This window comes from Hypanus sabinus, chromosome 23 (assembly GCF_030144855.1).
Source record: "Hypanus sabinus isolate sHypSab1 chromosome 23, sHypSab1.hap1, whole genome shotgun sequence".
Taxonomy (NCBI): Eukaryota; Metazoa; Chordata; class Chondrichthyes; order Myliobatiformes; family Dasyatidae; genus Hypanus; species Hypanus sabinus.
This window is the reverse complement of record NC_082728.1, coordinates 63500083-63516048: the sequence shown is the minus strand read 5'-3', so window position 1 is coordinate 63516048 and position 15966 is coordinate 63500083. Positions and strand designations below refer to the sequence as shown.

At 46.5% G+C, this 15966-nt stretch overlaps 1 protein-coding gene across 1 annotated transcript in view; it reads right to left on the bottom strand.

Annotated features, from left to right (window-relative positions):
- The window catches only part of lrrc59 (leucine rich repeat containing 59), a 30240-nt gene extending 14488 nt beyond the window's left edge, over positions 1 to 15752 (bottom strand). The window contains exons 1-3 of the mRNA XM_059949002.1: positions 15536 to 15752; positions 14284 to 14343; positions 1416 to 1574 (exon numbers count right to left, since the gene is read on the bottom strand). Coding sequence (XP_059804985.1) covers positions 1416 to 1574; positions 14284 to 14343; positions 15536 to 15676 — 360 coding nt within the window. The 5' untranslated portion in view covers positions 15677 to 15752. The remainder of the gene's footprint in view (positions 1 to 1415; positions 1575 to 14283; positions 14344 to 15535) is intronic.
- Positions 15753 to 15966: the final 214 nt, after the last annotated feature.

The following is a 15966-nucleotide window of genomic DNA, read 5'->3' as shown; positions in this document are numbered from 1 at the left end:
AGAGAATCAGAGTGGACAGCTATGTGTGGAGCCGAAAGACATGGGGGAGATTTTGAACAATTTCTTATCTTCGGTATTCACTAAGGAGAAGGATATTGAATTGTGTAATGTAAGGGAAACAAGTAGGGAAGTTATGGAAACTATGGCGATTAAAGAGGAGGAAGTACTGGCGCTTTTAAGGAATATGAAAGTGGATAAATCTCCGGGTCCTGACAGGATATTCCCTAGGACCTTGAGGGAAGTTAGTGTAGAAATAGCAGAGGCTCTGACAGAAATATTTCAAATGTCATTAGAAACGGGGATGGTGCTGGAGGATTGGTGTATTGCTCATGTGGTTCCATTGTTTAAAAAGGGTTCTAAGAGTAAACCTAGCAATTATAGGCCTGTCCATTTGACGTCAGTGGTGGGTAAATTAATGGAAAGTATTCTTAGAGATGGTATATATAATTATCTGGATAGACAGGGTCTGATTAGGAACAGTCAACATGGATTTGTGTGTGTAAGTTCATGTTTGACAAATCTTATTGAATTTTTTGAAGAGGTTACGTGGAAAGTTGACGAGGGGAAAGCAGTGGATGTTGTCTATACGGATTTCAGTAAGGCCTTTGACAAGGTTTCGCACGGAAGGTTAGTTAGGAAGGTTCAGTAGTTAGGTATTAATATTTAAGTAGTAAAATGGATTCAACAGTGGCTGGATGGGAGATGCCAGAGAGTAGTGGTGGATAACTGTTTGTCAGGTTGGAGGCCGGTGACTAGTGGTGTGCCTCAGGGATCTGTACTGGGTCCAATGTTGTTTGTCATATACATTAATGATCTGAATGATGGGGTGGTAAATTGGATTAGTAAGTATGCAGATGATACTAAGGTAGGTGACATTATGGATAATGAAGTAGGTTTTCAAAGTTTGCAGAGAGATTTAGGCCAGTTAGAAGAATGGGCTGAACGATGGCAGACGGAGTTTAATGCTGGTAAGTGTGCGGTTCTACATTTTGGTAGGAATAATTTAAATAGGACAGCATGGTAAATGGTAGGGCATTGAAGAATGCAGTAGAGCAGAGCGATCTAAGAGAATGCTCCAAAACTGATGATATGGCCTCAAAGTTAAAAGTTGCACTGAACTCGGAATTACCATTTCAAAAGTGTGCAGGAGACAGCACTGGATGGAGCTGGGAATATGATCCACCAGAAGGGAAATCCAAGGGAGGAGAGCGTGGTCCACATTGAGAACTGTGACTAATGGATATTAATTTCTGGGTAGAAATATATCCAGTTATCATATCCAATTGGAATTTTAAGTAACATTCCAATTGCAGAAGGAAAGGAATATTGTAGTCTCACGTAAGCACAAGTTAGAGCACCAGGTAAGATGACATAAAACATTTCTTTCCTATGGGCTGTCAGAGCAGGCTCCTTACCTTGAGCTGAGCAAAGCTGACAGGCAAGCTGATCAACTTGTTGTTGTACAGGTCCAGATGCTGCAGGTTCAGGAGTCGCCCAAACTCTGAGGGAAGCTCCTGTAGCTGGTTCTTGCTGAGATCCAGTCTGACGAGATGTGTCAAGCTGCAAAACTCCGGCTGTATTTCATAAAGTAGTAAAACACGAGAGAAAATAAAATCCCAAAATACAGACAACCCCCACAATCAACATAAAGATTAAATAACAGCCAACAATCTGAAAACTTCCAGTTTCCTTTCAACAGTGTCATGTGATTATGTTCACCAAAAAGGATAGGCAAGGGAAAGATCACACCACAGACACCTAGCTACTCCCTCACCACACACCTTTTATTCAGCTTTCATTTCGTCTAAGTCTCTGGTGGGGGTTTTAGAGCTTACGACCATTCAAGAACAGCATGACAGATGGACGGAACTGAGGAATAAGAAAGATATGTCCTAACAGTCTGAAGGAACAACATTGTAAAGAGATCACAGACAATTGCAAGAAACATAAGGTTGTTATAGTAGATTATATTAACTTTCCACATATTGACTGGGGCTCCTATTTTGTAAAAGGACTAGATGGGATAGAGCTTGTCAAATGTATTCTGGAAGATTTTCTTACATAGAATTCCCAACGAGAGTGTGCAATACTTGATTAAGGACGTTAGAGCACGTGACAGAAGTTTGTTCAGGGAAACACTATGTATCTAGTGATCTCAATGCCATTACTTTCAAAGTAAATGCTCGAAAAGACAGGTCTGGTCTATGGGTTGAGATTCTAATTTGTAGAAAGGCCAATTTTCATAAAGAATCTGTCAAGTGTAGACTGGGACGACAGGCTGTTTTTTGGCAAAGGTGTACTTGATAAGTGAGGGGGAAATTTCAAAAGTGAAATTTTCAGAGTACAAAGGCTATATATGCCTGTCAGAATAAAAGATAGAGAACCTTGGTTTTCAAGAGCTATTGAGGCTCTAGTTAAGAAAAAAAATGGTGAATTACAGGAACAGGCAGGTAGGAACAAATGAGGTACTTATGTAGTATTCAAAATGCAAGAGAACACCAGGAGGGCTGAAAGACATGAGGTTGCATTACCAGACAAGGTGAAGGAGAATCCCAAGGGATTCTACAGATATACTAAGAGCAAAAGGATTACAAGGGACAAAAATGGTCCTCTAGATCAGGATGGTAATCTAGATCAGAGTGCTGTCCCAATTCTGCCCACCAGACCTGGAATATCTAGCAGTAAAGTGCCGTCCTTATACCTACCACGAGAGTTCTCTGGGGTCATTTTGGTAGCACTTTACATTCTACCTCAGCCAATGTCAAGCAGGCTTTAGATGATCTGAGCAATGGGATCAACATGCACGAAACAGCGCATCCTAATGCCTTCACCAACGTTTTGGGAGATTTTAACCAGGCCAGTGTGGAAAAGAAAATCACTAAACAACTACCATCAACAAATCACTTTCAATACCAGCGGAAACAACACACTGGACCATTGCTACACCACCATCAAGAATGCCTACCGTGCTATTCCACGCCCTCACTTCGGGAAGTCTGATCACCTGGCTGTACTTATACTCCCTGAGTAAAGGCAGAGACTGAAGACTGCAGCACCAGTAGTGAGGACCAAGTAGGTACGGACAAGGGAAGCACAGGAGCACCTACAGAACTGCTTTGAGTCAGTGGACTGGACTGTATTCAGGGATTCATCTTCAAACCGGACGAGTATGCTGCAGTTGTTATCGACTTCATTAAAACCTGTGTGGATAATTCTGTGCCCACAAAGACTTACTGTACATTCCCAAACCAAAAGCCGTGGATGAACCAGGAGGTACGTCGTCTGAAGGCTAGATCTGTGGCATTCAAGTCTGGTGACCCCGGCCTGTACCAGAAAACCAGGTATGATTTGCGGAGAGATATTTCAAGGGTGAAGAGACAATTTTGAATGAGGTTGGAGGCAACACTGGACGAATGGCAACTCTGACAGGGTCTGCAAGACATTACTTCCTACAAAGCAAAACCCAATAGCATGAATGGCAGCGATGTTTCACTACCAGATGAACTCAGCACTTTCTATGAACACTTTGAAAGGGAGAACACAACTACAGCTGTGAAGATCCCTGCTGCACCTGATGACCCTGTGATCTCTGTCTCAGAGGCCGATGTTAGGCTGTCTTTAAAGAGAGTGAACCCTCACGATGGAATACCTGGTAAGGCTCTGAAAACCTGTGTCGATCAACTAGTGGAAGTATTCAAGGACATTTTCAATCTCTCACTGCTATGGGTGGAAGTTCCCACCTGCTTCAAAAAGGCAACAATTATACCAATACCCAAGAAGAATAATGTGGGCTGCCTTAATGACTATCACCCAGTAGCACTCACATCAACAGTGATAAAATGCTTTGAGAGGTTGGTCATGACTAGACTGAACTCCTGCCTCAGCAAGGACCTGGACCCACTGCAATTTGCCTATCGCCACAATAGGTCAATGGCAGATGCAATCTCAATGGCTCTTCACACACCTGTAGACCACCTGGACAACACAAACACCTATGTCAGGATGCTGTTCATTGACTATACTGCAGCTCAGCATTTAATACCATCATTCCCACAGTCCTGATTAAGAAGTTGCAGAACCTGGGCCTCTGTCCCTCCCTCTTCAATTGGATCCTCAACTTCCTAACCGGAAGACCACAATCTGTGCAGATGGGTGATAACACCTCCTCCTCGCTGACGATCAACACTTGCACACCTCAGGGATGTGTGCTTAGCCCACTGCTCTACTCTATATACACACGACTGTGTGGATAGGCATAGCTCAAATATCATCTATAAATTTGCTGATGATACAACCATTGTTGGTAGAATCTCAGGTGGTGACGAGAGGGCATACATGAGTGAGATATGCCAACTAGTGGAATGGTGCCGCAGTAACAACCTGGTACTCAACATCAGTAAGACGAAAGAGCTGATTGTGGACTTCAGGAAGGGTAAGATGAAGGAACACATACCAATCCTCATAGAGGCATCAGAAGTGGAGAGAGCGAGCAGCTTCAAGTTCCTGGGTGTCAAGATCTCTGAGGATCTAACCTGGTCCCAACATGTTGATATAGTTATAAAGAAAGCAAGACAGCAGCTGTACTTCATTAGGAGTTCGAAGAGATTTGGCATGTCAACGAATACACTCAAAAACTTCTATAGTTGTACCATGGAGAGCATTCTGACAGGCTGCATCACTGTCTGGTATGGAGGGGCTAATGCACAGGACTGAAAGAAGCTGCAGAGGTTTGTAAATCTATTAGCTCCATCTTGGGTACTGGCCTACAAAGTACCCAGGACATCTTCAGGGAGCGGTGTCTCAGAAAGGCAGTGTCCATTATTAAGGACCCCTAGCACCCAGGGCATGGCCTTTTTCTCACTGTTACCATTAGGTAGGAGGTACAGAAGCCTGAAGGCACACACTCAGTGATTCAGGAACAGCTTCTTGCCCTCTGCCACCTGATTCCTAAATGGACTTTGAACCCTTGGACACCACCTCACTTTTTAAAAAAATATACAGTATTTCTGTTTTAGCATGTTTTCTAAATATGTAATTTAATGATAGTTTTTATATGTAACTGATTTACTTGTTTATTATTACTATTTTTATTTTATTTATTATTATAATACATTTTTTTCTCTGCTAGATTATACATTGCATTGAGCTACTGCTGCCAGTGATAATAAACCTGATTCTGATTCGGATTCCATGCGCGGAGCCAAGAGGTCGGGGAGATCGCAATTACATTTTCCATCTGTATTTAAACATAGAGAACCTACAGCACAATACAGGCCCTTTGGCCCACAAAGCTGTGCCGAACATGTCCCTACCTTAGAAATTACTAGGCTTACATATAGCCCTCTATTTTACTAAGCTCCATGTACCTATCCACAAGTCTCTGAAAAGACCCTATCGTATCCGCCTTCACAAACGTTACCGGCAGCCCATTCCATGCATTCATCGCTCTCTCAGTAAAAAAAAACTTCCTCTGTACCTACTCCTCAGCACCTTAAACCCGTGTCCTCTTGTGGCAACCATTTCAGCCCTGGGTAAAAGCCTCTGACAATCAATGCCTCTCATCATCTTACACACCTCTATCGGGTCACCTCTCATCCTCTGTCGCTCCAAGGAGAAAAGGCCAAGTTCACTCAACCTGTTTTCATAAGGCATGTTCCCCAATCCAGGCAACATCCTTGTAAATCTCCTCTGCTCCCTTTCTGTGGCTTCCACATCCTTCCTGTAGTGAGGTGACTAGAACTGAGCACAGTACTCCAAGTGGGGTCTGACCAGGCTCCTATAAAACTGCAATATTACCTCTCGGCTCCTAAATTCAATTACACAATTGATGAAGGCCAATACACTGTATGCCTTCTTAACCACAGAGTCCACCTGCGCAGCTGATTTGAGTGTCCTATTGACTCGGACCTCAAGATCCCTCTGATCCTCCACACAGCCAAAAGTCTTACCCATTAATACTATATTCTGCCATCATATTTGACCTCTGAAAATGAACCACCTCACACTTATCTGGGTTGAACTCCATCTGCCACTTCTCAGCCCAGTTTTGCATCCTATCGATGTCCCGCTGTAACCTCTGACAGCCCTCCACACTATCCACAACACGCCAACCTCTGTGCCATCATTTACTAACCCATTCCTCCACTTCCTCATCCAGGTCATTTATAAGAATCACAAAGAGAAGGGGTCCCAGAACAGATCCCTGAGGCCCTCCATTGGTGACCAACCTCCATGCAGAATAAGACCCGTCTACAACCACTCTTTGCCTTCAGTGGGCAAGCCAGTTCTGGATCTACAAAGCAATGTCCCCTTGGATCCCATGCCTCCTTACTTTCTCAATCGTGAGTAATCCAAACCCATTCTGCTAAAAAACTTCAAGTCCTGTGGCGATGGGCGAGTGGTGAAGCAGCAGGTGTGGATACACTGGAAGCTGTCGTCACAAACCTGCACACAGGCGGCCCAGGGCATTGGGTCGTTCTCCGCTGGAATGAAGCAGCAGTGGAGCTCGGCAGCCCCCTGGGTGTCTGAGCAGTCCTCTTTAGGAATCGCTCTGCTCACCTCCATGGAGGAAGGGGCTAGAAAAGGTGCCTCAAACATAGCCTGCTTCATCTTACCCTGGCCAGCACACCGCAGCTGGCAGGGATCCCACTCAGCGGTTGAACTACAAAAACGACAAAAGTGAAGGTGCTCAACCTTGGCACGTGGAACGTGCGAACTCTGCTTGACATCACCAAGGCTGTCAGACCAGAAAGAAGAACAGCACTGGTCGCCAAAGAACTAGCCCGCTATAACGTGGACATTGCAGCACTCAGCGAAACACGCCTAGCGGACAAGGGCCAGCTTACAGAACGTGGTGGTGGGTACACCTTCTTCTGGAGCGGTCACAGCAGCACTGAACGACGAGAGGCTGGCGTTGGATTTGCCATCCGATCCCACCTCGCTCGTAAACTTGCCCAGCTTCCAGAGGGCATCAACGATCGCCTGATGATGCTTCGGCTCCCACTTGACAATAAGAGGAGTGCAACGCTGATCAGCACATATGCCCCAATGATGACCAGCCCAGATGACATCAAAGATAAGTTCTATGAAGAACATAGCAGCAGTCCCACAGTCAGAGAAGCTTATTGTCCTCAGGGACTTTAACGCCAGAGTGGGGACAGATTACCAGACATGGGGAGGGATTCTTGGAAGACATGGTATTGGCAAGTGTAACAGCAATGGCCTGCTGCTCCTCAAGACATGCACTACGCATGACCTTGTCATCACCAACACCCTATTCCGCCTCCCTACCCGTAACAAGACATCTTGGATGCATCCACGCTCTAGACACTGGCATCTGATTGACTATGTCATCACCAGAAAGAGGGACTGGCAAGACGTGAGAGTGACAAAGGCCATGTGTGGTGCCGACTGCTGGACAGATCACCGACTCATAGTGTCCAAGTTTAAACTTCGCATCCTGCCTGTGAGAAGACCCCAAGGTCAGAAGACTGCAAAGAGGCTCAATGTCTCCAAGCTGAAGAGCAGGGTAGTTGCAGAAGAACTTCGTGAAGACCTAGATAGCCGGCTGCTTGACACACCCCAGGATGACCACACCAGCATTGAAAAGCAGTGGACGGCTTTCAGAGATGCAGTCTACTCTACTGCTCTTGAACAGCTCGGACCAGCAATCCGTAGACATCAAGACTGGTTCAATGAGAACGACGAGGAGATACAGGCACTGTTGTCAGAGAAACACCAACTGTTCAGAGCGCACCAGAACGATCCCACATCACAAGCAGAGATAGATGCCTTCGCCAGTGCAAGACGGAAAGTGCAGAAGAAACTCCGTGAGATGCAAGATGTCTGGTTCAGCAATAAGGCCGATGAGATCCAGGGCTACGCAGACAGTCACGACACCAAGCATTTCTACGACGCTCTGAAGGCTGTGTATGGACCTCAGTCCTCTGGCTCCTCCCCCCTCCTCAGTGCAGATGGGACTCGGCTGCTGACAGAGAAAAAGCAGATTTTGGAGAGATGGGCTGAACACTTCAACCAGGTCCTCAACTGCCCTGCCAAAATCAATGACCATTGCAAGGCCATTGCTCGTCTACCTCAGGTGGAGATCAACCTGGACCTTGACAACCTCCCCACAGAAGAAGAAGTCAGAAAAGCCATCAGGCAACTTTCTTGTGGCAAAGCACCAGGATCAGATGCAATCCCTGCTGAAGTCTACAAAGCAGGAGGCCCATTCATGATGCAGAAACTGACTGAGCTCTTCCAGTCTATGTGGAACGAAGGAAAGGTCCCGCAACAGTTGAAAGATGCCAGTATAGTCCACATCTACAAGAGGAAAGGCAACTGCCAGTCTTGTGACAATCACCGAGGCATCTCCCTCCTGTCCATAGCTGAGAAGATCTCGGCTCGCGTCCTGCTTAATCGCCTTCTCCAACACCTTGAGCAAGGTCTCCTCCCAGAAAGCCAGTGTGGCTTCCGTGCAGAGCGTGGAACTGTCGACATGATATTTGCTGCACGCCAACTCCAGGAAAAATGTCAAGAGCAGCACAGCGACCTCTTTATGACCTTCGTCAATCTGACCAAGGCATTTGATATGGTCAGCAGAGATGGCTTATGGAAGATAATGGAGAAGTTTGGCTGCCCTAGCAGGTTCATCACGATTGTTCGGCAGTTCCACGATGGCATGATGGTGAAAGTTTTGGATGATGGTGACGAGTCAGAAGCCTTCCCAGTGACGAATGGTGTGAAGCAAGGATGCGTTCTCGCCCCTACACTCTTTAGCATGGTCTTCTCTGCTATGCTGAATGATGCCTTCTGCGATTGTCAGGATGGTATACACGTCAGATACAGGACTGGCGGTGGGCTATTCAACCTCCGGCATCTACAGGCTGTTACAAAGGTAAAGGAGACCATCGTCAGAGACCTCTTATTCGCTGATGATTGCGCCCTCAATGCCAGCACAGAGCAGAAGATGCAGCGAGAAACCGTCTGCTTCTCACGAGCCTGTGACAACTTCGGACTTACAATCAGCGCCAAAAAGACCGAAGTTATGTTCCAGCCCGCACCCGGAAAGCCCTACCAGGAACCACACATCACAGTAAAGGGGCAGAAGCTACTGGCAGTTGACAGCTTTTCTTATTTGGGCAGTACTCTATCACGAGCAGTGAACATAGATGCAGAGATCAGCAACAGAATTGCCAAAGCCAGTGCCGCCTTTGGGAGACTCTGTGAGAATGTATGGGAGCAGAGAGGACTCAGCCTTACCACCAAGCTGAAGGTCTACCGAGCAGTGGTTCTCACCACCCTCCCCTATGCCAGCGAGACCTGGACTGTCTACAGCAGACACGCTAAACAGCTCAACCACTTCCACTTGAGCTGCCTCCGCAGACTTCTCCATGTACGATGGCAGGACAAAGTCCCAGACACAGAGGTCCTGGAGCGAGCTAGCACCCACAGCGTCTACTCCCTCCGACAGAAAGCCCAAGCCAGATAGGCTGGCCATGTCGTCAGGATGTCTGACAGTCGACTACCAAAACAGCTGCTGTATGGCGAGCTGAGCCAGGGCAGGCGCTCAGTTGGAGGGCAGAAGAAACGTTTCAAAGACTGTCTCAAAGTGTCCCTCAAAGACCTCAACATCAATTCCAGTAACTGGGAATCGCTTGCTCTGGACCGCCCAACCTGGTGGAGCAGGACCACTAAAGGAGCGTATGCAGCAGAAATCAGACACACCACAGAGGCTCAGAGGAAACGTGCCACGCGCAAGGCTCGAGCTACCTCCACTTCCACTGCAGCACCTACCCTCATGTGTCCCACATGTGGGCGAGCTTTCAGGGCCTGGATTGGCCTCACCAGTCACCTCCGGACCCACAGTCACAAACCCTCCACCTGACAGAAGTACTGGTCGCCTTCCACTCCGAAGGACGAACAACAACACTTTCTCAATGAGCCTTGCATGGGGTACCTTATCAAATGCCTTGCTGAAATCTGTATACACTATATCCACTGATCTACCTTCATCAATGTGTTTAGTCACATCCTCAAAAAATTCAATCAGGCTCATAAGGCACAACCTGCCTTTGACAAAGCCATGCTGACTATTCCTAATCATATTATGCCTCTCCAAATGTTCATAAATCCTGCCTCTCAGGATCTTCTCCATCAACTTACCAACCACTGAAGTAAGACTCACTGCTCTATAATTTCCTGGGCTATCTCTACTCCCTTTCTTGAATAAAGGAACAACATCTGCAACCCTCCAATCCTCTGGAACCTCTCCCGTCCCCATTGATGATGCAAAGATCATTGCCAGAGGCTCAGCAATCTCCCCCCTCGCTTCCCACAGTAGCCTGGGGTACATTTTGTGTGGTCCCAGCGACTTATCCAACTTGATGCTTTCCAGCACATCCTCTCTCTTAATATCTACATGTTCAAGCTTTTCAGTCTGCTGCAAGTCATCACTACAATCACTAAGATCCTTTTCCGTAGTGAATACTGAAGTATTCATTAAGTACCTCTGCTACTTCCTCTGGTTCCATACACATTTTTCCACTGACACACTTGATTGGTTCTATTCTCTCATGTCTTATCCTCTTGCTCTTCACATACTTGCAGAATGCCTTGGGGTTTTCCTTAATGCTGCCCGCCAAGGCCTTCTCATGGCCCCTTCTGGCTCTCCAAATTTCCTTCTTAAGTTCCTTCCTAGTAGCCTTATAATCTTCTAGAGCTCTAACATTACTTAGCTCTCTGAACCTTTTGTAAGCTTTTCTTTTCTTCTTGACTAGATTTATTACAGCTTTTGTACAACACGGTTCCTGTACCTGACCATAACTTCCCTGTCTCATTGGAACGTACCTATACAGAACTCCACACAAATATCCCCTGAATATTTGCCACATTTCCTTTCCCTGAGAACATTTGTTTCCAATTTAAGCTCCCAATTTCCTGCCTGATAGCCTCATAATTCCCCTTACTCCAACTGAATATTTTTCTATCGTGCCTGTTCCTATCTCTCTCTAATGCTATTGTAAAGGAGATAGAATTATGATCACTTTCTCCAAAATGCTCTCCCACTGAGAGATCTGACACCTGACCAAGTTCATTTCCCAATACCAAATCAAGTACAGCCTCTCCTCTTGAAGGCTTATCTACATACTGTGTCAAGAAACCTTCCTGAACACACCCAACAAACTCCACCCCATCTAAACCCTTTGCTCTTAGGGAGATGCCAATTGATACTTGGGAAATTAAAATCCTCTATCACGACAACTCTGTTATTATTAAACTTCTCCAAGATCTGTTTCCCTATCTGCTCCTCGATACTGGGTGGCCTAAAAAAACCCCCAGTAATGTTATTGACTGCTTCCTGTTCCTAACTCCGTTCTTAGAGAATCCATAGACAATCCCTCCATGGCATCCACCTTTTCTGCAGCCGTGACACTATCTCTGATCAACAGTGCCACACCCCCACCTCTTTTGCCTCCCTCCCTGTCCTTTCTGAAACATCTAAAACCCAGCACAACCATTCCCGTCCCTGAGCCATCCAGGTCTCTGTAATGGCCACCACATCATAGCTCCAAGTACAGATCCACAATCTAAGCTCATCTGCTTTGTTCACAACACTCCTTGCATTAAAATAGACACATCTCAACCCTCAGTCTGAGTGCATCTCTTCTCTATCACCTGCCTATCCTCCCTCTCGGCTGTCTACAAGCTTTCTCTATTTGTAAGCTAACCTCCTCTTCCCCAGTCTCTTCAGTTCGGTTCCCACCCCCCAACAATTCTAGTTTAAACTCTCCCCAGTAGCCTTAGCAAACCTCCCCGCCAGGATATTGGTCCCCCTGGGATTCAAGTGCAACCCGTCCTTTTTGTACAGGTCACACCCGCCCCAGAAGAGGTCCCAGTGATCCAGAAATCTGAACCCCTGCCCCCTGCTCTGACCCCTCAGCCACACATTTATCCTCCGTCTCATCTTATTCCTATTCTCACTGTCGTGTGGCACAGGCAGTAATCCTGAGATTACTACTTTTGCAGTCCTGCTTCTCAATTTCCTTCCTAATTCCCTGTAGTCTTCTTTCAGGATCTCTTCCCTTTTCCTACCTATGTCAATATGTACCACGACCTCTGGCTGTTCTCCCTCCCACTTCAGGATATCTTGGACGTGATCTGAAACATCCTGGACCCTGGCACCTGGAAGGCAAACAGCCATCTGAGTTTCTTTCCTGCGTTCTCAGAATCTCCTGTCTGACCCCCTAACTATAGAGTCCCCTAACACTACAGCCTTCCTCTTCCCTTCCCTCCCCTTTTGAGCCACAGGGCCAGACTCTGTGCCAGAGGCACGGCCACTGCTGCTTCCCCCAGGTAGGCTGTCTCCCCCCCCTCCCCAACAGTACTCAAACATGAGTACTTATTGTCAAGGGGTACAGCCACAGGGGTACTCTCTAGTACCTGCCTCTTCCCCTTCCTGACTGTGAGTCACCTGTCCGTCTCCCATGGCCCCAGTGTGACCACCTGTCTGTAACTCCTCTCTATTAACCCCTCACTATCCCTGACTAGGCAAAGGTCATCCAGCTGCATCTCCAGTTCCCTAACTCGGTCTCATAATTCAGGACATTTACAAAGAAAGGTGTGAAAAAATGATCATTGGGGACCCGAGTCACCCCAACCACAATCTACTCCAGCTGCTACCATCTGGGAAGCAGTACTACCGCAGTATAAAAGCCAAGACCAACAGGCTCCAGGACAGCTTCTTCCACCAGGCCATCAGACTGATTATATCTATGTTACATTGGCTGTTCTATTTATCAGAAATTATTATGATTGCACATTTAATGTGAAGAGTTTTACTGCTCACGTATGTAAAGGATGTAAGAAATAAAGTCAATTCAATTCATTATTGTGCGAAGGGGCCTGTTCTTGTACTATACTGTTCAATGTTCCATGAAACCTCTTCTCCCAGAGGCTGGTGAATCTTCGGAGTTCTCTTCTCAAAATGACACTGGTAGATTTTAGATATCAAAGTGATGTAAATTTTGTTCAGAAAATGGCACTGGGCTAAATTCTACCACAATCTTGTGGAATAATGCCACATTGTGTACTTCTATTTCCTGTGTTAAAGTCAGAGAGATATGGTACACTAAAGGCACTTCCAGCCCAGTGTGTCTGCATCCACCAGGAACCATACATCTGCACTCATTACAGCTCTACAGGAATGTAACATGCCCAGAACAAGCTATGAAAAGTACTCCAAATGTACCAGAAAACATAAATCCCACAGCTTGTTCTTTATTTAAAGTGATTGTTTTTTGTGAATACTCTGGCGATGTCTTGTTTTCACACCTAGTGCAATCTCTCCATGACTGTCACACACAATTCTCAGCAAGATCTTTTTTTATGCCAATGCTCTCCCTTCTACTCAAATGTGTTCTCCCCAGTAAGAGACATTTGTGGTCATTCTTTGCCCTGTAGTGTTCAATAGGCATCAACTGGTGGTAGCCTGTTCTCCACCAGATGCACAATAAAATCACTGGCCCACAACACAGTCGGCTGTCCTTATCCACGGGGAATTGGTTCAGGGACCCACTGCAGATACCAAAAAACACGGATGCTCAAGTCCCTTATTTAATCTGTCTCACTGCGGGTAGACTTTAGGAACCGGGGGAGCCCCGGACCCACCGCCCGCGGCTGCTGCTGAATCTGCAGTGTTTCTGTTCCGTTGATGGAAAACAATCACAATTGAAAATAAAGTGGAAATAATAAAGCGATCGGAAAGAGGTGAAACGCCATTGGTCATTGGAAAAGCATTAGGCTATAGTCGGTCAACGATCGGGACAATTTAAAAGGATAAAGTGAGAATAATGGAGCATGTGAAAGGCCCTGCCCCGATGAAAGCTACAATTATTACTAAGGTACGCAGTGGTTTAATTATTAAAATACATGTTTCTGAAGTGTTTTAAATGCATAGAAAAGTAAAATATATATTATATACTAAGACAAACGTTTGACTAATTGATGCTAAATAATACCGGATGTACCTGTTCCGACTTACATACAAATCCGACTTAAAGACTGCCTGTACTTTAAATCATCCCCAGAATACTTATAATACCTAATACAATATAAATGCTATGTAAATAGCTGTTATATTATATTGTTCAGTAAATAATGACGAGAAAAAAAGTCTGTACATGCTGAAACAATGAGTGCTGGAGAGAGAACTTCCAGCTTTCCTGACCCGCAAATGCAGAACCAGCAGATGAGGAGGGCCGACTGTACACGCTAAAGACTTACCGATAATGTGACGAGACAATTACAGGACAAATCCAGGATGGTGGCCTTAGGCAAGGCAACCTGCAAACACAAACACAAACAGAGGATCTTTTCTAACTGCACAACTAAGCTGTAAATACTCAGTCGACCCACAAAGGCAGCGTCCGCAGCCACCTACACTACTTCCTGTACACTCACAAGTGTGTGGCCAAATTCCAGTCTAACTGCATTTGCAAGTTTGATGACTCACGAGTACAGAAAAGAGATAGAGAGCTCAGTGACATGTTGCCATGACAACAACCTTTCCCTCAATATCTACAAAACATAACAGAATTCAGAAACAGGGCAGTACATATGCTCCTGTCCACATGACATAGTGAGTTTCAAGTTCTTAGGTGTGAACAACCTGTTCTGGTCCAACCACAGCCAAGAAAGTTCACCAGTAACAGTAATTCCTCAGGAGGCTGAGGAAATTCAGTATGTACCTAACACCTTTTACCAATTTTTATTGATGGACCATAGAAAACCTCCTATCTGGATGCACAACATCTTGGTGGGGCAACTATAATGCTAGATACCACATAGTTGAGGACACAGTTTGCACATCATAGGAACCAGCCTCCCTTTCATTGCCTCTCTCTACTCTTACTGCCTCAGGACCCTGGAGATTTTCTCTTCTACGCTCTTCCATTGAGCAAAAGATACAAAAGGCCAAAAGCTTGTCTCACCAGGCTCAAGGACAGCTCCTATCCTGCAGTTATCAGCCTCACTGTGATTTTACACTGCGTTGTTTACCAGCACTGCACTTTTCAGTTGCTTTTACACTTTATTCTGCATTATTGTTTTATCTTGTTCTACCCCAATGCATTATATATGTAAGAGCAGAAAACAAGACAAGCTTTTTACTGTATTTTATTTAATGATACAACTGAGTTGGCCCTTCATGCTACCCCAGCAAACCGACTAACCCTAACCTAATCACGGGATAACTTACAATGATCAATTAACCCAGCTGGTACGTCTTTGGACCGTGGGAGGAGAACTGGCGCATTTTCTTGTTACAATACTAAACAGCTTCAACCCACCGTCTATGCCAATATCCCACGAATCTGACGCTCTCACTTACTACCCCCGCATGCTCTTCAGCGACATCACCCAAGGCCCTTCGGCTCAGTTTCTCTCACCGACCTGTCAGCGCGGCCGGCGGGGGGAAAGGGGACGAAGGAGCCGAGAGCCCCAGGGGTACCGGGGCCACCCACATTCAGTCTCTCACCAGCTCTCGGACCGGCACCTCGCTCAGGCCGCTGAGGCTCAGGTCCAGCTCGTTTCCGTCCAGCCGGTCCCGCAGGCCCGGGCCCAGGCCCAGGCCCAGGCTCAGGCCCGGCGCTGGCTGCTTGCCGCTGCTTTTCGGCATTTTCTCCTGGTGCCGGGCCCAGACCCGGAACAAGACTCGTCCCGGCCGGGACACGTCGCAGTAACCAACGGCCGGAAGGCAGAGACGGACCCAGCACCCCCGGCGGCTGGGAGGAGCAACAGCAGGCATTATCCCCTTGTCCAGCGCCACCGGCGGCTGGGAGGAGCAACAGCAGGCATTATCCCCTTGTCCAGCGCCACTGGCGGATGGGAGGAGCAACAGCAGGCATTATCCCCTTGTCCAGCGCCACCGGCGGATGGGAGGAGCAACAGCAGGCATTATCCCCTTGT